This window comes from Ovis canadensis, chromosome 5 (assembly GCF_042477335.2).
Source record: "Ovis canadensis isolate MfBH-ARS-UI-01 breed Bighorn chromosome 5, ARS-UI_OviCan_v2, whole genome shotgun sequence".
NCBI lineage: Eukaryota > Metazoa > Chordata > Mammalia > Artiodactyla > Bovidae > Ovis > Ovis canadensis.
In genome coordinates this window covers 28,245,323-28,267,005 of record NC_091249.1, presented here as the reverse complement: position 1 = coordinate 28,267,005, position 21,683 = coordinate 28,245,323, and the positions used below count along the sequence as shown (strand labels likewise).

Here is a 21,683-nt window from a genome sequence, read left to right as displayed (position 1 = left end):
TCTCAGATGTCCCACTCTGCTCTCAGCTCCAAGGGGGCGGATGTTTGTTTCTCTCTGGGCTCTGTCCCCAGTGTGCAGAAGTGGCCTTGGTATACAGTAGTCGCTCAACTGTATTTGTTTAGTGAATGAAGCTAGGAAGGGGGTTGCTCAGTGATAAATAGGACACACAATGGGGCCATCTGATTACTGGAGGAAAGGTGGACCAGAACGGCTTGCCGGGAACTGAAGTCATTTTGCAGGAAGCAAGGAACCAGGGGAGGCCTGGCCACAGGCTTACCAATGGGGAGGACGATGTATAGGGCACCCACGCTCCCGGGCCTCTCCGTGTCCGCTCGGCCGGCAACGTCGCCCAGGGCTGCGGGAGAGAAGGGAGAAAGTAAGGCCCAGATGCACCACGAAAGGTGGGGAAACACAGGTGTATGATGTCAACATGCAGAGGAGAACAACCGACGCTTCCCAGCGTCTTCAAACGTCCAAAGAAGCTGGAGTATCTCCGAGGCTTGAGTGGTGCCAGGCTGGCTTCTGTCCAGGCCTTGCTTGTGGGCAATTGGGATTATGGCCCGAATTTAAGAGGGTCCTATGGGCTCGTGTTATGAGGCACTAGGGAAGGGGGATGCTGGTCTCTGAGATCAAAACTTGTGGATACATTCCCAGGGGCTGGAGAGGTCACTGATGGAATTTTTCAACCTGCTTCTGCATTTGATGTTGTCGTTGTTGTTTAGTTGCTAAGTAGTGTCCCCCGGGCTCCTCTGCCCATGGGATTTCCCAGGCAAAAATACTGGAGTGGGTTACCATGTTTTTCTCCAGAAGATCTTCCTGATTAGGGATGGAACTCACATCTCCTGCACTGGCAGATGAACCACCTGGGAAGCCCCTGCATTTGATGACAAGGAGCCTATTGTGGATGAGGGCAGGGGTCACCTTCTGTCCCCATAATTCTCAGCAATTTCAATGCTTGGGTTGGATCGCACCAAAGACCCATAGTCCTGTGCCAGCTGGCCCTGGCTAATAAATATTTGGGGAAGGGACTTCCCTGGTGGGCCAGTGGGTAGGACTTCACCTTCCTTCGCCTTCCAATGCAGGGAGTGTGGGTTTGATCCTTGGTTGGGAAGCTAAGATCCCACATGCCTCACCACCAAGAAACCAAAACATGAAACAGAAACAATATTGTAAGAAATTCAATAAAGACTTAAAAAAAAAAATGGTCCACATCAAAAAAAGCTAACAAACAAAAAAAGAGATATTGGAGGTGACATCGTTATATAATCACATGTGTGCACCTGGGCCAGACAACGTGAGGGCCCGTGTGAGTGAAAATATAAAGGCCTCCAAACAGGCCAATGCGCTGCGAAGACCATGCAAGCCACATCTGAGCCACACGATAAGCCAGTGAGCAGTAGTAACCATCACCAGTTATATTCAAATCCATATCTACCAGCTGTCATACATGCTTTGGACAGAGTTTGTATCCAGTTTCACATTTGCGCTTAAGAAACCTCACCACAAAAATAATTTAGGGCAGTAGCAGCAGTGTCCCTGAGAAATTTTTCTTTTAAAAGAGCTCCTTTGCCAAATTGGAGAAGCCCCAGATGGGCCCCTCTGTGAAATGGTATTTCAAGCAGTAGCACTTCAATCGAAAAAGGTTCTGGGCCTCTCTCTACCATACAGTTCCTGTTATATCCCTTTTATGGTGGAACAAAGGATTCAGTTACTTTGAAAGGGAAAAAAAAAATGTCTGAAACTTGCTAATGTGCTTTTTTTTTTTGTTTTTCCTGGCCAGAAAAGCCTGTGCTGTTTCCGGACTGCTCAAAAACGGGGTCGGGCGCCCTCTGCTGGAAAAAGCAGTGAATGGCGTGTCTCCAAGCAAGCAAGCCGGGGAAGCGGTAGAGTTAAGACCTTGAGGGCAGACTAAGAAGGGAACTGGTGACTCGCCTCAGTCAGTTCCGTTCAGTCGCTCAGTCGTGTCCGACTCTTTGCAACCCCATGAATCGCAGCACGTCAGGCCTCCCTGTCCATCACCAACTCCCGGAGTTCACTCAGACTCATGACCATCAAGTCAGTGACGCCATCCAGCCATCTCATCCTCTGTCCTCCCCTTCTCCTCCTGCCCCCAATCCCTCCCAGCATCAGAGTCTTTTCCAAAGAGTCAGCTCTTCGCATGAGGTGGCCAAAGTACTGGAGTTTCAGCTTTAGCATCACTCCTTCCAAAGAAATCCCAGAGCTGATCTCCTTCAGAATGGACTGGTTGGATCTCCTTGCAGTCCAAGGGACTCTCAAGAGTCTTCTCCAACACCACAGTTCAAAAGCATCAATTCTTCGGCGCTCAGCCTTCTTCACAATCCAACTCTCACATCCATACATGACCACAGGAAAAACCATAGCCTTCACTAGACGGACCTTACTTGGCAAAGTAATGTCTCTGCTTTTGAATATGCTATCTAGGTTGGTCATAACTTTTCTTCCAAGGAGTAAACATCTTTTAATCTCATGGCTGCAGTCACCATCTGCAGTGATTTTGGAGCCCCCCAAAATAAAGTCTGACACTGTTTCCACTGTTTCCCCATTGATTTCCCATGAAGTGATGGGACCGGATGCCATGATCTTAGTTTTCTGAATGTTGAGCTTTAAGCCAACTTTTTCACTCTCCACTTTCACTTTCATCAAGAGGCTTTTTAGTTCCTCTTCACTTTCTGCCATAAGGGTGGTGTCATCTGCATATCTGAGGTTATTGATATTTCTCCCAGCAATCTTGTGACTCGCCTCAGTCACAAAATTTAAAGGGATTCCCCCCCAAAGTCAGTAAACCAGTAACATTATAATGCATTTTTTTAAAAATCAAAATTAATGCCAATGGGAACTCCCTGGATGATGGTCCAGTGGTTAGGATTCCACCCTCATTGCTGAGGGTCTGGGTTCAATCCGTGGTTGGGGAACCAAGATCTCACAAGCCACGTGGCATGGCCAAGAAAAAAAAGAAAAAGAAAAGAAAACAAAAATTAATGCCAATATCTCATGAAGAACAAAAGAGCAAAATTTTTAGGAAAACAGGATCTGATGATACACTTTGCAAAACCTGCCTCACTGGGACCAAGCAAACTTTATTTATCAGGACTGTCCCCACAGGCCACAGTTTGATTAAAAAATAATAATGCATTAGAAATAAATTAATTTTTAAAGTATAAAAGAAAAACTAAAAAATGAAAAAAAAAATTGCATTAAAATATTATCTGAATCCTGGATTTTCTGGTGCCCCCTTTAGGTACTACCCCAGGGAGTACCTGACCTGCCTCACACTAGTCCTGGCCTTGCTGGGCAGACACCTGAAACTTCAGGTTCTTCCCACGCTCATGTGATCCCCACTTTTCCAGGGAGGTGGGCAGGCACTGTTATTAGCTCCAAGTAGGGAAACTGAGGCTTCAGACAGGCACAAGCCATGCCAGAGACAGTCAGCAAAAGAACCAAGATTAAATCCACTCTGTCTCTTCACAGAGATGCTGGTTATCAATGAACTGGTGCAGGGAGCGGGGGGTAGGTGGCCTCAGGCTTTACCTTGTTGGGACATTGTCACCGACTCGGCTGTGGTGAGCTCAGGGCTGGATGTGCGCTTTGGCCCCACAGCTGTCGAGCTGACCGTGGAGGGTCCTCGAGTGGTCACTGCAGATTCAGACTCTGAAAGAATAAACATTTCCTGAGTGTCCTGTGGCCTGAGAGCCAAAGAGAGTTGTGCTGTTTCTGAAAACAGGTAGGAAGCAAGTGCCATGGGCCACAAAGAAATAACTGAAGACAAATGCAGTGAAAATACAAACCCACTAATGTCTATGTTATTATATTACACGTTGTCTTTCAAAAGGGAGATTCGTAAGTGTTACAGACACACTGACCCCCAATAGGGACTGTCTCTGAGGATGCAGAGACCGAAAAAGGGGCCGCATTTGCCCTTAATGTCTGCAACTAAAATCAGGGCCTCCCTGCCAAAGAGGGCTGGGAAAGAGAGAACTGGACCTGAGTCCATCTCCCTGCTAGTCAGTGCTGATGTACGCAGCATTTGAGAAAGGCCTTACAACAGCCTCCAGGGCCCTTGCTCTCCCATTTGACAGATGAGCAAAGAAAGGCTGTAGGGCCGACCCTCAAGGGTGGCAGAAGGCCGATCCCCACCTGTGAGGCAGCTTCTCATGTCCTTGGCCAGCAGCATGCCGTCGGGGCAGGCACAGGTGAACTTGGGTGAGTGGGGGTTGATCTGTGGGGCCGGCAGACACAGGTACTGGCAGCCGCCATTGCGGAGGGAAGTCCTCTCACACCAGTTCACTCCTGCGGCGGGAAAAGGCAGGGAGGCAGGATGAGAATGAGGTCAGAAAAATTCTGGAACATTCCAGAGCACAGGCAGAGAAGTGGAGGCAGTGGGGGAGGCCACCCCATCTTTACCTCTCGGCTGCGTGAGGTTGTGGAAAAGGACAATGTCCTCCGGCGATAACAGGTTTTCTGCCATCAGACTGATGTCTGAGCCTGTGAGGCGGTTGGCACTAAAAATGGCTTCGTTGATAATATCCGTCCAAAATACTTTATCCTACAGGGCATAAGGAAAATGACAATCCCCATCAACCATAGGGGACATGACCACTGGCTCCACACCCCTCCAAATGGGTCCACGGGGGTGCAGCTGGCAGGGCAAGGGAGCAAGGAGAGGCCATAGGCGATGTTGGGGGCTTTAGGACTTGGGTATTCTGCTCCCCGAAGGAGGAAGGGCCCCATCCCGAGGACCCAGCACCAGGGAAAATCATTGGATCCCCCCAGCTCCTGCCCCAACTTGCAAGCCTGAACTGCAGGCAGGTGTGTCGAGGGAAGAGAACTGAGTTTTGGGTTATAAACTCTCTCAGAGCTGCCTGGCCATCTCTCTCTTCCAGAGCCTTTTTTCTTTAAAAATTTCTTAGTTTAAAAAAATGAGTGATTGCGTGCCTCCAGCCCCCACCTCAAAGATGGCCAAGGAGAAGGGGTGTGCCAGCTTCTTCTTGTCCTCCAGCACGGTCTTCCGGTTCCCTCCGTTGACATCGATGCTGGAGATGGAGTGCAGTTTGGAGTCGACCCAGTAGAGGCGGCCTCCAGAAAGATCTAGAACCCACAGTGGGGGCAAGGAGAGGTCACAGGCGATGCCCGAGCCTTGGGGCTTGGGCATCCCGCTCTTCGCAGGAGGGAACCAACCTCCCACCCAACCAGACCCAGCGCCTGGGAAAGCCATTCAGATCCACACCCCGCTCCCACCCGAACGCATGCAGGTGTGGTGTGGGGAGAGGAGAGTTGAGTTTCCGGTTTGACACTGTCACGGAGCCCCCTGGTCATCTCTCCTCCAGACCCTGCCTGACCCCAAGGACTACTGTCCCCGCAATGTACCCAGAGTGATGCCATTGGGCCACTGGATGTCCTCGGTCACCAGCGAGTAAACGTCCACGCCGTTGAGGCCCCCCTTCTTGATCTCGGCAGGGGTGCCCCAGTCAGTCCAATACATGAAGCTGGGGAGGCAGCGGGAAGGACAGACAGAGGGACATCAGGGAGAGAAGCTGTGAGCACCAGAAGAGCTGCTCTCTCCCTGGCATTAGCCAGGCCAGGAACCTCCCCCTGCCCCGCCCCTGCAGTCCCTACTGGGGGAGGCCCTGGATGGATTCTTTCTGGTCCTCTAACTTAACCTTGCTGCTCCCTGGCGGCCCAGCTGGTAAAGAATCTGCCTGCAGTGCAGGAGACCTGGGTTCGATCCATGGGTGGGGAAGTCCCCTGGAGAAGGAAATGGCAACCCACTCCAGTATTCTTGCCTGGAGAATTCCATGGACAGTCAGGAGCTGGGCAGGCTACAGTCCAGGGGGTCGTAGAGTCAGACTTGACTTAGCGACTAAACCCCACCAACCTTGCCAGTTCCAGGGCCTGCAACCTGGTGAGACCTGGCAAGATTTGGGGACCTTGGAGAACAAAAGGAGGTTTTCATTCCAGTATTGGGACTGGGGCCCTGGAATCTGCTCTCTGAACACTGCTTTCTGAGCCTGAGGGCTTTTATAAATTTGTTTTGGTAAAGTACGAATTTATTTATTTATTCATTAATTTTTTAAGGCTGTGAGGCACGTGGGATCTAAGTTCTCCAATTAGGGATTGAACCCATGCCCCTTGCATTGGGAGCACAGAGTATCAGCACTGGACCACCAGGTTAAGTGTATGTTATCCTGCAGATAAATTGCAAGGCTCATGTTCAAAGGCATTCCAAGCTATTCATGGCTACTTTGTGTGAGGCAGGAAAGAAAAACTTAAATTTCCATGTGCTGGAGAGCAGTTTAAATAAATCATGGCCCATCAGGCCAAAGGAAAGGAAACTCATAGACTAAATGGAAGAGCCAGGTAGTGGTGCCTGCTGTTTAGGGGGAGAAATATAAAAGCAGAGCATATAAAAGTGATACAAGTCTAAGTGGAGTGTGTGTCTGGGAGGGTCCCTCTCTCCTGGCATCTGGGTAGACCAGATGACCCTCCACCAAATGAAGGCATGTCTTGTTGGATGAAGGCCTGCTGGGCCCACCTTCATCCCAGGGCCCTTCCAATCTGAGCCATGGACACCGTGCTAACACAGCCAAGTGTGGCTTCGCCAGTGTTTTCTCTCTGAGGCCCATTGTTCCCTCTCCTCCAATGATTGCAGCCAGAACAGGCTGCCCATCCTGAGGCTGTGAAATTCCCAGCCCCAGAGGCCCTCCCAGACACACATGTAATGTGCTGGAGCAGGTGTTCTCTGCAGGGCATGGCACTTGGGATGAGACCATGCCTTCACAGGGGTCCCTGTGGACACGGGAGCTGCTGAGTCAGCTATGGTCCCACCTGCAGGGGGCGTGCCACAGGGTGGCGATCTTCACTTCATTTGCAAAAATTGTTGTTTGGCTAATGCTGGCCTGAAGTGTATATGTGTTTTTTTTTTTTCAAGTGTTCAATATTTCTTAAGGACATTGTCTCTCTAGTTTTCATACTAACTAGGCTGTGTGTTCACTTGGGAGAGGTCTTGGGGATGTAGCGAACAGTCTACAGCCCCCACCCTATGCAAAGTTCAGATGATAAAATTCCCACCATAATGGACCCCCTCCCACTGAGAGTGCAGGGGATGTGGGAACCCCACATGCTTTGGAGTTAAGTAAACCCATGTGCCACTACTACTGAGCCTGAGCTCTGGAGCCCAGGAACTGCAACTACTGAAGCCCACACGGCCTGTGCTTCAAAACAAGAGAAACAGTGAGAAGCCTGTGCCCCACAACTAGAGAAAGCCTGTGCAAAACAATGAAGAGCCGGGCATTTGAAAATAAATAAAGACATAAAGAGAAACCTGTGCCCTACGCCCTGCAAAAAAAAAAACCCACAAACAAACAAAAAGCTAATCTGGTCTGGTCTGGTCATCTGGTCTACCTAAGCCCAAACCTCCCCCAATCTGGAGCTCTAATCCATTTGTGAACTCCAGCCCTAGGAATACCCACCCGTGGACAGGATCAACCACAATGGCCCGTGGCTTGGAGCCTTCCTCCTGGAACAGTGTCTTCCTCTTCACCCCTTTGGTGTCAGCCACGGAGACGGTGCCCAGAATGGAGTCAGTCCAGTAGATGTTGCTGTGGATCCAGTCCACCGCCAGCCCGTCGGGGGCCTGGAGATTCTCACCGATGACGGTGTCGTAGGAGGAGAAGCTGGGGGCGTCATCGATCTGGGCACTGAGGGGAGAGGAGAAGGAAGAGGAGAGTGTCAGCGCCAGGGGCCCTCCATCCACTCAGGGACTGGGGCTGCATGCGGCTGGGGGAGCGGGCAGGCTCACCTGTAGATCTTCCTCTGGGACAGGTCAGACCAGTAGATCCTGTTACTGGCCACCTCCGTGTCCAGGGCAACCACATTCTTAAGGTTGGGGATGAGGCTGGTATACTCGCTTCGGTCCAGAGTCATCTTCCTCACTTCGTGGCGGTTGGTGAAGAAGAGGTAGGCGATGGTGCCTGGGGAGCCAGGAAGGGGGGCGTTCAGCAGAGTGGAAGGGACCCCGACCTCCAGAAACCTGGGATCTCTTGATTTAGGTGCTTCTAAGAATCACTGCATGGTTGCAATTCTAACCTAAACTTCAGGTAGAAGAAACTCAATGATGTCTATTTGTTTCATTGCATGCTAAATTGATTTAGTCCTCTTTTTGACCCCATGGACTATAGACTGCCCTGCTCCTCTGTCCACAGGATTCTCCAGGCAAGCATACTGGAGCGTGTTGCCATTTACTTCTCCAAGGGAACTTCCCCACCCAGGGATCAAACCCGCATCTCTTACATCTGCATTGGCAGGCAGGTTCTTTACCACCAGGGCCACCTATTTTGTTTCATTTTGAGGTATTATATTTTGATCTCTTTTCAATGGATTTGCTTTTTTTCCCCTTCTCTCTCTTTTTTTGGCCATGCCACATGCAGGATCCCAGTTACTGGACAAGGGATCAAACTAAAGCCCCCTGCATTGGAAGCACAGAGTCTCAACCATGGGATCACCAGGAAAGTCCTGGACTTGCTTTTTTTGGTATAAATTCCTTTTGCTGGGGCAGGTATAGGCTGTCTGGCTCATGGCTTCCCATCTCTTGTCCCCTGAAGCCCCTGCAAGACCAGAAGCTGCAAACCATCCCCAGTGGGATTGATCTACATCTTCAGAGAAGCCAGATGAGCGTGGGCAGTCACCTAGCCTGACTGCTAACTGGGCTGTGTGTTCACTTGCCAGATGTCTCAGAAGCAAACGCTCTACCCCCAGGTACAAAGTTTGGATGATGAAAGTCCTACCACATGGCCTACCCCTCCTGCCACCTCCCTGCACTTACCCACGGCCTTGCAGGCCTTGGTGAGGGGCTCCAGCCGGAAGCCCTCTTCGCACTCGCATTTGTAGCTGCCCTCGAGGTTCACGCAGAGCTGGCTGCAGGTGTCAGGGTTCTGACACTCATCGATATCTGAGAGTTGGGACACAGAGGGAACTGGGGCATCTTTCCAGCAGGGCGCAGATGGAGCCATGCCTCCCTGTGGCAAATGGCGGACAACCCATCCCCTCTCGGGAAAACTTCCAGGACAGGAGGTTCTGACCAATTTTTTTTTTTTTTAAATTGATTTGGCTGCACCGGGTCTTAGTTGCAGCACGTGAAATCTTTAATTGCAGCATATGAACTCTTAATTGCAGCATGTGGGATCTAGTTCCTTGACCAGGGATTGAACCCAAGCCCCCTGCTTTGGGAGCGTGAAGTCTGAGCCACTGAAGTCCCTGATCACCAAAATCATGAAAATGGCCATGCATCATCTCTAACAGTGACCCCAACCTCACCATTCAGTTCAGGGCACAGTCAACTGGGCGAAGTTGCATCAGCTGAGACTTCTTTCTTAATTATTAATCCCCAAAGGGCAAAAGCAAGTGCTCCCCAAGGGCCAAGCTGGCGACAGCTGGCTCAAGCACCAGTCCTGTGAGGAGGGCACCTGCACCCACTTAACAGACGGGAAAACTGAGGCTGAGGCTTTGACCCTCCTCTTCCTCCAAGGAAAGGGCCAGGGGCTTGGGAATCACCTTCGCATCTGTGCTTGTCCACTAGCTGGAAGCCTTCAGGACACAGGCACTCGTAGCCGATCTTGAGGTCATTGCAGATGTGAGAGCAGCCGCTCTTGTTGTCCAGACACTCATTGGTCCCTGTGCCAGATGCAGGAGGGGCACCGGTCACACCCTAGCCTCCAGCCACCCCTTGCCCAACATCCTGCACTATTTCTACCTCGTCATAACCAACACGATGACTGCGTGGCTGGTGACGTTACCATGACTCCTAAGAGGTCTAGAGCCACTGTCACATGTGACACCATGAATGAACCACGAAGATGCTGTTGATGTTTAGTCACTAAGTCTTGCCCCACTCCTTGTGACCCCATAGACTGTAGCCCCCCAGGCCCCTCTGTCCATGGGATTTCCAGGCAAGAATACTGGGGTAGGTTGCCGTTTCCTCCTCCAGGGAACCTTCCCAACCCAGGGGTGGAAACTGAGTCTCCTGCAATGGTAAGTGAGCTATTTTACTGCTGAGCCGCTAGGGAAGCCCTGTGAGGGTGTTACAGTGAGTGAATTATAAGCCACGTACGGAAGGACAAATACTGCACTATTCCACATGAGGCCCCTAACGGGGTCATATTTATAGAGACAGAAGGTAGGAGGGTGGGTGCAGAGGTTGGGGGAGGGGGAGTTAGTGGAGACAGAGATTCAGCTCTGCAAGATGAAATAGTCTGGAGATGGATGGTGATGGTCACACAACACTCTGAATGTACTTAAAACATCCTGAACTCTACACTGAAAGATGGTTAAAACCATGAATTTTGTGGGTTTTTTTTTTTACCATAATTAAAAAATGTTTTAATTATAAAAAATAAAAGCCACATACCACTTACTATAGATACATGTATTAACTCACTTAATCCTCCCTACAGGAAATCCTTCCTACAGGAAATTCTTGCCTGGAGAATCCCATGCACAGAGGAGCTCATCCTTGGGGTCACAAAGAGTCGGACAGGACTGAGTGACTAACACACACAAAATCCTCCCTATGACCTTAAAGGCAAGAGAATTATAGCTGGGGAAACCAAACATGGCCAGGTTAAACAGTTTAAGATCACACGGCTCACCGCAAACCTAGGGCACTGGGCTCCATAATCCATGCTCTTACCCTCTGTACCAAGCGTGGACCAAAGCCAGCCCCCCACCTGCTCTTTGACAGCTAAGAATGGTTTTTACATTTTAAAATAGTTGAAAAGAAAATAAGAATCAAAAGCAAAATATTTCAAAAGTTATATGAAATTCGAGTGTCTGTATCCATAATAGAATATTGGAGCATGGCCCTAGGCATTCAAATGCACGTGTATGGGCTTGGGTGGGTGCTCTCCTGCTACAAAGGCCAAGTAGAAGAGCTGCAACAGACACTATGGACTGGAAAGTCCAAATCATGGGTCAAAGTGCTGCTGAAAATACTTGCAACACCTGATCCCCAGCAGCCCTAGGATGTCTGGGAAGTTACTGCCCCATCTTACAGATGGGAAAACTGAGGCTTAGAAGCCAATCCACTTATTCCCAGGCTCCCCCCTAAAATCTGTCCAGCCCCAGTCACAGCACTTGTGGGCTTGGGCAGGGCTGGCCCCTCACAGCACCACATCACACACTCTCAATGTGGTGAACCCCACCCTCAACACTATAAGCTGCCCACACCCCAGGGCTCACCGCAGTCCTTGAGGGGCTCGTCCGACCAGTCCCGGCAGTCCCTGATGGAGTTGCACACTTTGTCCAGGGAGATGCACTCGCCGCTGTGGCACTTGAACTTGTTGGGCCCCTCGCAAAGAGTCACTGTGAGAACCACAGAGGAGGGTCAGGTGCTTCCAGCTGACAGGAGGTGGCTTAGTGCTTTTTATTAATATGATCATTTATGCAAGAATAGATACAAACGTATTTGGTGGTAAAACAGAATAGTTACTGATCATACATGAAGCCTCCACTCAGCTTAAGAATTAGAATATCACCAATAGCACGGGCTGGTAAACTGGCCTGATGCCTGTTTGTTTAAATAAAAGTTTTGTTAGCACCCAGCGCTGCCCATTGGTTTATATACTGTCAGTGGCAGACTTCACGCTATAACAGCAGAGTCAAGCAGATGTAATTGAGACCATGGCCTGCAGAGCTGAAAATTCCTACTCTCCAGCCCCAACCTAAACTATTATAGTGGTCTAAGCCATCGCATTCTACTACCCCCAGAGGTAATGATAATCTTGAATTTTGTTTACCACTTCTTTATTTTTTCATTAATAGTTCTGTCAAACATATATGAATAAACAATCTACTGTTGAATTTTGCTTGCTTTTGAGTCTTAATAACTGTATCCAGCTAAATTCCTGCAATTTCCTTCTTGCTTGCAACCCCAAGGTTATGAAGTTCGCCTGGGCTGCAGACAGGGGCTGGAGCCTCATTTTTCTCAGCTGTATGATATTCCACTCTGTGATGACACTGCCGTTTAAAATTATTTCCATGCAGCCCTGTTCACAGCAGCGCTATTCACAACAACCAAGGCGTGGAAGCAACCCAAGTGTTCATCCACGGGTGACTGGATAAACGAAATGTGGTCCATCCATACAATAGAGCATTATTTCACCTTAAAAAGGAAGGAATTTCTGACACCTTCTATAACATGGATGCACACTGAGGAAACGATGCTTAGTGAAATAAACCCGTCACACAAAGACAAATTTGTGATTCCAGTTATGTAAGGTCAAATACTGGAGGAGAGGAATTCGTAGAGACCGTAGAATGGTGGGTACCAGGGGCTCAAGGAAGGAGAATAGCAGTGAGTGTATAATGGGGACAGTTTCCATTTGGGAAGATGAAAGAGTTCTGGCAATGGATGGTAAGGATGGTGACTTAGCACCACTGGACTATGCTCTTAAGAATGGTTAAGACAGTAAATTTTGTTACATATGTTTTTTTTGTTGTGTTAGCCACTCAGTCCTGTCCGACTCTTCCAGACCCCATGGACTGTAGCCCACCTAATTCTCCAGGTAAGAATACTGGAGTGGGTTGCCATTCTCTTTTCCAAGGGATCTTCCCAATCCAGGGATCAAAGCCACATCTCCTGCATTACAGGAAGATTCTTTGCTCTGAGCCACCAGGGAAGCCTCTAGATGTATTTCACCACAATTAAAAAAATTTTTTCTTTTTACATTAATTCTACTGCTGGGACTTCCTTGGTGGTTCAGTGGTTAAGGCTCTGAGCTTCCAATGCAAGGTGTGTGGGTTTGATCCCTGGTCAGGGAACTAAGATACCACATGTCGTGCAACATGGCATATATATATATATATATACACTAATCCTACTGCTGATGAACATTCTGGTTGCTCCCACTATTTTGCTGTTAGGACAGTGCTACTCTGCTCATCCTATCTCCCAGTGCACAGATACAAGTTTCCCAGGAGCAGAACTGCTATACTATAAACTCAGCAAAGTGGAATTGTACTGTACACGTAACTCTGAGCTTAGTTAGGTTCATGAGCTATTTACTCTCCAGCCTCATTAAATCTCACAGTCCTGAAGTGGGTGTGTTTTCATTTTGCAGATTAGAGAAAGTGAGGCTCAGAGAGCTCAAGTAACTTGCTCGAGGACACACAGGAGGCTCCTCCCTTGTCTGGGAGGCACTGTGCTCCTCCCCCCACACCTCCCCACAGCCCGGGACCCTGGAGGGGTGGGGCTCACCGTTGACGCAGCCCAGCTCGTCACTCAGATCCTTACAGTCAGGCTCCCTGTCGCACTGCCGGCTGCCATGGATGCAGGTCCCATCTGAGCACTGGAATTCATCAGGCCGGCACGTGGCCACAGCTGGGAAAGAAAGAGCCAAGTGTGGAGAATAAGAAAGGGAAAGCACCCTAACACAACCGTTATATTTTCATAGATTTCTCTCTGGTCTGTCCTTGCATGCAGGAAATTCATTAAAAAGTTGGCAGATCAGGGACTTCCCTGGTGGTTCAGTGGCTAAGACTCTGTGCTCCCAGTGCAGGGGGCCCAGGTTCGGTCCCCGGTCAGGAAGCTAAATCCCTCATGCCACAGCTAAGACCTGGCAGAGGTAAATAAATAAAAAAGCTGGCAGAGCTAGCAGGCTATTCTTGGCAGAAAAGCAATGATGTGGTCCCAATCTAGATAGAAGCCTGGCCAGGTAAGTTATGACGTTGTTGTGGTTAAGTCTCTAAGTTGTGTCTGACTCTTTGTGACCCCATGTGCTGTAACCCACCAGGCTCCCCTGTACGTGGGGTTTCCCAGGCAGGAACACTGGAGTGGGTTGACATTTCCTACTCCAGGGAATTAATATCTTCCTGACCTAGGGATCAATCCCAAATTTCCTATATTAGCAGGTGGATTCTTTACCACTGAGCCACCAGTGAAGCCCATTGCCCAACCCCACTCCCAAAAAAGTCATTACGACTGAGTATCGTACAGCCCTTCCAATGACTCAGACTGTGAACATGAAAAATGTTTCTGAGCTGACACTAAGTGAAAAGAATGATGTTATGATGCAATCTTGACAGATGCACGTGGTGACTAGAATAGGATCACTCTAACCACAGACTAGACCTTGACCTCAAACAGGTTGTCACTTAACCCTAATTCATTAAGCTCTAAGCTTATGCTTTCTGCACTTTCCCATGGGTTATATTTCACTATAAAAATGCTGACAATGTGAAAATTCAATTTCAAGAGGTCAGTGGGGAAAAAAAAGATGATAAATAAGTATGCAAATGTTTGGAACTCGTTTGTGTGTGTGTGTGCTCTTATGTCGTAACCCAGGTCCACCAAGGCCAACACCGTTGCTCCATCTTCAGGGGAGGAGATCAAAGCACAGTAAGGCTACGTCCCCGGCCAAGGGTCACACAGCTTGGACATCACCAGTCAGGCCTGGATCCTTTCTGGACCAAAAGAGTACAGTGTGCTGCAGTTTGCTCCTCTTGGCAAGAGATAAATTAAACAAGGGTTTGAGGGGCTTCCCTGGTGGTATAGTAGATAAGAATCCGCCACCCAATACAGAGGACACGGGTTTCATCCCTGGTCTGGGGAGGTCTTCTGCAGCACACAGCAACTAAACTGGTGTACTGCAAGTACTGAACCTGTGTGCCTAGAGCCTGCGCTCTGCAGCAAGAGAAGCCCACAGACCACAACTAGAGAAGGCCCTCATGCAACAGTGAAGACCCAACACAACCAAGTAAGTAAATGAATTCAAATAATACATTTTAAAAATAAATAAATAAACAGGCATTCAAAAGGGAACTCCTTTGCAAGACAGTGTCCTCTATGTGATCAGAATGACCGAAAGGAACATGAAATGGCACCGACTTTTGGTATTTTTTTTTTTAGGTGCTTATCATGTTTTATTGACACCATGTTGCCTTGAATATAATCTGAAGATATCTTTGGATATCATATTCTTTATGCCGGATATTAGCTCTTTCTTTTCTTGTATCTGAATCATCCCATCAAGGATTTATTATAGTTGGAGATAAGACCTTTGGAAGCAATGTTCCTTTTTCTTTTTTTGGCGGAGCTAAGGTACATGGGATCTTAGTTCCCTGACCAGGGATCCAGCCCTTACCCCTGCACTGGAAGAGCAGAGTCTTAACCACTGGACCACCAAGGAAGTCCAGGACTGACTTTCTTATTGTGTGATGCGGAATCATTTAACCATCAAAAGGCACTGCCCCCTCTCTGTCCCCTGCTGGGGGAGCCCCCAGCCTGGGTGAGGGGATTTCCGAGGCGCCCCTACCGCAGTTCTCCTCGTCAGACTTGTCCTTGCAGTCAGGATCACTGTCACAACGCCAGCTGGAGTGGATGCACTCGCCACTGCCGCAGTGGAACTCGAGGGCCGAGCAGGGGTTGTCGTCCTGCGGGGGGCCTGATGGGTGGGGGCTCCCGCAGTGCTTTGGCCACTCGTCTGAGCCATCGTCGCAGTCGGGGTCGCCGTCGCAGGCCCAGAGCTGGGGGATGCACATGGAGCTGTTGCATTGGAAGTTGGCAGGGCCGCAGGTGGGCATGGGGCAGGACGCCTCATCTGAGCCATCTAAGCAGTCCAGGTCCAAGTCACAGACGAACTTCGGGGCAATGCACTTGCCATCATTGCAACGGAACTCATCCTGGGAGCACGTCTTGGGGGCTGCGGGGACCGAAAGGAGAGGACAGCTTGGTCACCGGGGAAACCATTCCCCAATCCCGACACCAACCCATTGCACAGATGCGGACACTGAGCTGAGGAGAGGCCAGAGCGCAGTGAGTGGACTCCGGGCGGTGGTCAGAGGACCTGGCCAACAACCACCCAGTTCCTGGGCCCCTTTTGGGGCCTCAGTTTTCTCATCTGTTCCTATCTCAAAGTGTTACTATGAGGACTGGGGTGTAAAGGTACACGGGAACCTATATTTAAGAGTTTGTGCAGGGAACTATAGTCAGTATCTTATAATAAATATAGTGGAAAAGAATAGGAAAAAGAATGTATGTGTGAGTGTGTGTAACTGAATCACTTTGCTCTACACCTAAAACTAACCCAACACTGTAAATTAAATATACTTTAGTTTAAAAAAAAGTGGCTGAGTGGAGTAGGAAATGGCAACCCACTCCAGTATTCTTGCCCGGAGAATCCCATGGACACAGGAGCCTGGCGGACTACACTGCATGGGGTCACAAAGAATCGGACACAACTGAGGGACTTGAGCACGCTCGCAGGCAACTTACAATTAAGTGTTCCTTCACTATAGAAGGGCTTCCCTTGTGGCTTAGCTGGTAAAGAATCTGCCTGCAATGCGAGAGACCTGGGTTTGTTCCCTGGGTTGGGGAGATCCCCTGGAGAAGGGAAAGGTTACCCACTCCAGTGTTCTGGCCTAGAGAATTCCATGGACTGCATAGACCATGGGGTCACAAAGAGCGACTTTCACTTCACTTTACTATTCAAAGCCTCTTTCATTTTATTAGTGGTCCTTGAGCAGCTCTGAACGTTTGGAAACTGGGTGTTGAAGGAAGGTAAAGTAGAATATTTTGATCCGACTAGAGAAACAGTTGTTTTTGAAATACCAGAGAGTAAACGTGATCATCCTCCTTAACCTTCAGCTCAAATATCTCCCTGAAACTAATGCATTCAGGTTCAGAGGAAGCATAGAGACAGCACTTTAAATGTCACACCGTATTACTTATAAAATGAAAAGGAGGTAATTTCGGCTTTAAAAAACAGAGCAAAACAAAAAAATGGCTGGGGACTTCCCTGACAGCCTAGTGGTTAGGGCTCCAGGCTCTCACTGCCAAGGGCCCAGGTTCCATTCCTGGTGGAGGAACTAAGATCCCAAAAGCCACTCAGAGTAGCCAGGAATAAAAATAAAAACTGTTGCCATTATTATTATTATTTGCTTGTTTTTATTTACAATGACATTGGACTTTTTGAAAGTAAAGGTCGCTCAGTCGTGTCCCACCCTTTGCGACCCCATGGACTATGCAGTCCACGGAATTCTCCAGGCCAGAATACTGGAGTGGGTAGCCTTTCCCTTCTCCAGGGGATCTTCCCAACCCAAGGATGGAACCTAGGTCTCCTGAATTGCAGGCAGATTGTTTACCAACCGAGTTATCAGGGAAGCCCATACTGGACTTTTTTAAGTTGAAGGAAATGGCAACCCATTCCAGTATTCTTGCCTGGAAAAGCCCATGGACAGAGGAACCTGGTGGGCTACAGTCCCCGGGGTCACAAAGAGTTGGACACGACTGAGCACTAGGTGAATAATTGACTTACAAAGCTGTGTTAGTTTCCAGGTGTGCAACACAGTGACTCAGTGACTTTAGATAGCACAAAATGATCACCAATCCAAGTCTACCTACTGTGTGTCACCCTACAAGGTTATCACCATCTTATTGACTACATTTACCATGCTGTGCATAACATCACTGTGACTTATCTATTTTACAGGAGGAAGTTGGTTCCTATTAATCTCCCTCCTCTATTTCACTCATCCTCCCACCTCCTGGGTTTGATGGTACTATTAGTTTTTTTTAACTTCTTCAGTTTTATTGTACATACATGTCAATCTTTTTTTTCCCCCATTGTGCATGGAATTTAATAATTCTTTTTTTAAAGTTGGATTGAAGTATAGTTGATTTCCAATGGTGTGTTAATTTCTGCTCTGCAGCAAGGAGACTCAGTTATACATAAATGTATTCTTTTTCATATTCCTTTCCATCATAGTTTATCACAGAATATTAACTATAGTTTCCCTGCCCTATACAATAGGACCTGTTGCTTATGCTGGTATTATTAAAGAGTCAAAAGAAACAGTAATTATGTGAAATGATGAAGGTGTTAAATAACCCTATTGTAATCATTTCACAATATATATAAAATCATCACACTGGACACTAAACTCACACCATGTTACATGTCAATTATATCTCAGTAAAGCTGGAAGAAAAAATAAAACACTTGGAAAAGAGGCCCAATCCCTTTTATTTTAAAATGCTCCCCAGTGAGAACCAAGGTTAGGTATGCATCACTAAGTAAACACTCACTTTTTAGGTTGTTGTTTTTTTTTAAATACTCTCTCGGGGGGTTTCATATTTTGTCAACTTGAAGATTTGATGTGATCTCAATTATTTAACAGAGAAGGCAATGGCACCCACTCCAGTACTCTTGCCTGGAAAATCCCATGGACGGAGGAGCCTGGTGGGCTGCAGTCCATGGGGTCACTCAAGGTTGGACACGACTGAGCGACTTCACTTTCACTGTTCACTTTCATGCACTGGAGAAGAAATGGCAACCCACTCCAGTGTTCTTGCCTGGAGAATCCCAGGGACGGGGGAGCCTGGTGGGCTGCCGTCTATGGGGTCGCACAGAGTCGGACACGACTGAAGTGACTTAGCAGCAGCAGCAATTATTTAAATTTCCCCCAGGGTGTTGTTGTTTTTTTTTTTTAAGAGCCTTACTTTGTTTTTAAAAAATCTACACACTTAGAAAATAAATTATAAATAATGAATAAAATCAAAGAGGCAAGACAGAACCTGCTGCAGAGTGCCTTCCCGTCTGAAACTCTCTGTGGTTTGGAACAAACTCTGACCTCAGCCGGGAACCCAGTCAGGTCACTTGGACACGGCTAGGATCCATGGGCCACCAGGCAAGGGACCCCACTTACGACAGCCTTCCTCATCCGAGCCATTCTCGCAGTCCTTCTGGCCATCGCATCTCCAGGACTCTGAAATGCAGCGGTTGACACGGCCCCCACAGCTGAAGTCCCCCATCTTGCAGGTGACAGACTCTATGGGAGGAACAGAACTGAACCTTAACTCAGAGGCAAGACGGCCTTGCCACTCCCAGCTCTGCAAGGGAAGAACCCAGAGTTTTCTGATAGGAGATTCAGGCTCACTTTTCTGGACCAAAATGAAGGAAATTTAATGGAACTTATTAAAAATGAGTTGCTGAGGACTTCCCTGAGGGTCTGGTGGCTAAGACTCCATGCTCCCAATGCAGGGGGCCTGGGTTCAATCCCTGGTCAGGGAACTAGATATCATATACCACAGCTAAAGATCCTGCATGCCACGAGGAAGACTGAAGGTCTTGCATGCTGCACTTAAGACCCAGCACAGGGTGTCCACTTTCACCGCTACTATTCAACATAGTTCTGGAAGTTTTGGCCACAGCAATCAGAGTAGAAAAAGAAATAAAAGGAATCCAAATTGGAAAAGAAGGAGTAAAACTCTCACTGTTTGCAGATGACATGATCCTCTACATGGAAAACCCTAAAGACTCCACCAGAAAATTACTAGAGCTAATCAATGAATATAGTAAAGTTGCAGGATATAAAATCAAAACACAGAAATCCCTTGCATTCCTATACACGAATAATGAGAAAGTAGAAAAAGAAATTAAGGAATCAATTCCATTCACCATTGCAACAAAAAGAATAAAATACTTAGGAATATATCTACCTAAAGAAACTAAAGACCTATATATAGAAAACTATAAAACACTGATGAAAGAAATCAAAGAGGACACTAATAGATGGAGAAATATACCATGTTCATGGATCGGAAGAATCAATATAGTGAAAATGAGTATACTACCCAAAGCAATTTACAAATTCAATGCAATCCCTATCAAGCTACCAGCCACATTTTTCACAGAACTAGAACAAATAATTTCAAGATTTGTATGGAAATACAAAAAACCTCGAATAGCCAAAGCAATCTTGAGAAAGAAGAATGGAACTGGAGGAATCAACTTGCCTGACTTCAGGCTCTACTACAAAGCCACAGTCATCAAGACAGTATGGTACTGGCACAGAGACAGACATATAGATCAATGGAACAAAATAGAAAGCCCAGAGATAAATCCACACACATATGGACACCTTATCTTTGACAAAGGAGGCAAGAATATACAATGGAGTAAAGACAATCTCTTTCACAAGTGGTGCTGGGAAAACTGGTCAACCACTTGTAAAACAATGAAACTAGATCACTTTCTAACACTGCACACAAAAATAAACTCAAAATGGATTAAAGATCTAAATGTAAGACCAGAAACTATAAAACTCCTAGAGGAGAACATAGGCAAAACACTCTCCGACATAAATCACAGCAGGATCCTCTATGATCCACCTCCCAGAATTCTGGAAATAAAAGCAAAAATAAACAAATGGGATCTAATTAAAATTAAAAGCTTCTGCACAACAAAGGAAAATATAAGCAAGGTGAAAAGACAGCCTTCTGAATGGGAGAAAATAATAGCAAATGAAGCAACTGACAAACAACTAATCTCAAAAATATACAAGCAACTTATGCAGCTCAATTCCAGAAAAATAAACGACCCAATCAAAAAATGGGCCAAAGAACTAAATAGACATTTCTCCAAAGAAGACATACGGATGGCTAACAAACACATGAAAAGATGCTCAACATCACTCATTATTAGAGAAATGCAAATCAAAACCACAATGAGGTACCACTTCACACCAGTCAGAATGGCTGCGATCCAAAAATCTGCAAGCAATAAATGCTGGAGAGGGTGTGGAGAAAAGGGAACCCTCCTACACTGTTGGTGGGAATGCAAACTAGTACAGCCACTATGGAGAACAGTGTGGAGATTCCTTAAAAAATTGCAAATAGAACTACCTTATGACCCAGCAATCCCACTGCTGGGCATACACACCGAGGAAACCAGAATTGAAAGAGACACATGTACCCCAATGTTCATCGCAGCACTGTTTATAATAGCCAGGACATGGAAACAACCTAGATGTCCATCAGCAGATGAATGGATAAGAAAGCTGTGGTACATATACACAATGGAGTATTACTCAGCCGTAAAAAAGAATTCATTTGAATCAGTTCTGATGAGATGGATGAAACTGGAGCCGATTATACAGAGTGAAGCAAGCCAGAGAGAAAAACACCAATACAGTATACTAACACATATATATGGAATTTAGGAAGATGGCAATGACGACCCTGTATGCAAGACAGGGAAAGAGACACAGATGTGTATGACGGACTTTTGGACTCAGAGGGAGAGGGAGAGGGTGGGATGATTTGGGAGAATGACATTCTAACGTGTATACTATCATGTAAGAATTGAATCGCCAGTCTATGTCTGACGCAGGATGCAGCATGCTTGGGGCTGGTGCATGGGGATGACCCAGAGAGATGTTATGGGGAGGGAGGTGGGAGGGGGGTTCATGTTTGGTAACTCATGTAAGAATTAAAGATATTAAAATTTAAAAAATAAAAAAAATAAAAAATTTTTAAAAAAAGACCCAGCACAGAAAAATAATTTTTTTTTTTTAAGTTAGATGCTAGGTGTTGCAAAGGTTTTGGAATGAGATAGAAGTGGTGGTTGCAATATACTAATGCTACTAAACTGGTCACTTTTTTTTAATTTAAAATTTTGGGGTGGCTTTTTAAAAAAATCGCACAGTTGATTTACAATGTTGTGTTAATTTCAGGTGTACAGCAAAGTGACTCAGTTATACGTGTGTGTGTGTATATATGTATGTGTTTTTTTCAGATTCTTTTCCATTATAGGTTATTACAAGATATTGAATATAGTTCCTTGTGCTATACAGTAGGTCCTTGTCGATTATCTATTTTACATATAGTAGTATGC

The 21,683-nt window shown here is 47.1% G+C and overlaps 1 protein-coding gene across 1 annotated transcript in view; it reads right to left on the bottom strand.

The window, feature by feature from the left end:
• LDLR (low density lipoprotein receptor) overlaps positions 1-21,683 on the bottom strand; it is a 36,696-nt gene that overhangs the window by 3,579 nt on the left and 11,434 nt on the right. The window contains exons 3-16 of the mRNA XM_069591128.1: positions 18,715-18,837; positions 15,324-15,710; positions 13,268-13,390; positions 11,251-11,373; positions 9,568-9,687; positions 8,840-8,965; positions 7,817-7,988; positions 7,488-7,715; positions 5,386-5,504; positions 4,967-5,106; positions 4,423-4,564; positions 4,156-4,308; positions 3,550-3,669; positions 278-355 (exon numbers count right to left, since the gene is read on the bottom strand). Of these exons, the coding sequence (XP_069447229.1) occupies positions 278-355; positions 3,550-3,669; positions 4,156-4,308; positions 4,423-4,564; positions 4,967-5,106; positions 5,386-5,504; positions 7,488-7,715; positions 7,817-7,988; positions 8,840-8,965; positions 9,568-9,687; positions 11,251-11,373; positions 13,268-13,390; positions 15,324-15,710; positions 18,715-18,837 (2,154 nt within the window). The remainder of the gene's footprint in view (positions 1-277; positions 356-3,549; positions 3,670-4,155; positions 4,309-4,422; positions 4,565-4,966; positions 5,107-5,385; positions 5,505-7,487; positions 7,716-7,816; positions 7,989-8,839; positions 8,966-9,567; positions 9,688-11,250; positions 11,374-13,267; positions 13,391-15,323; positions 15,711-18,714; positions 18,838-21,683) is intronic.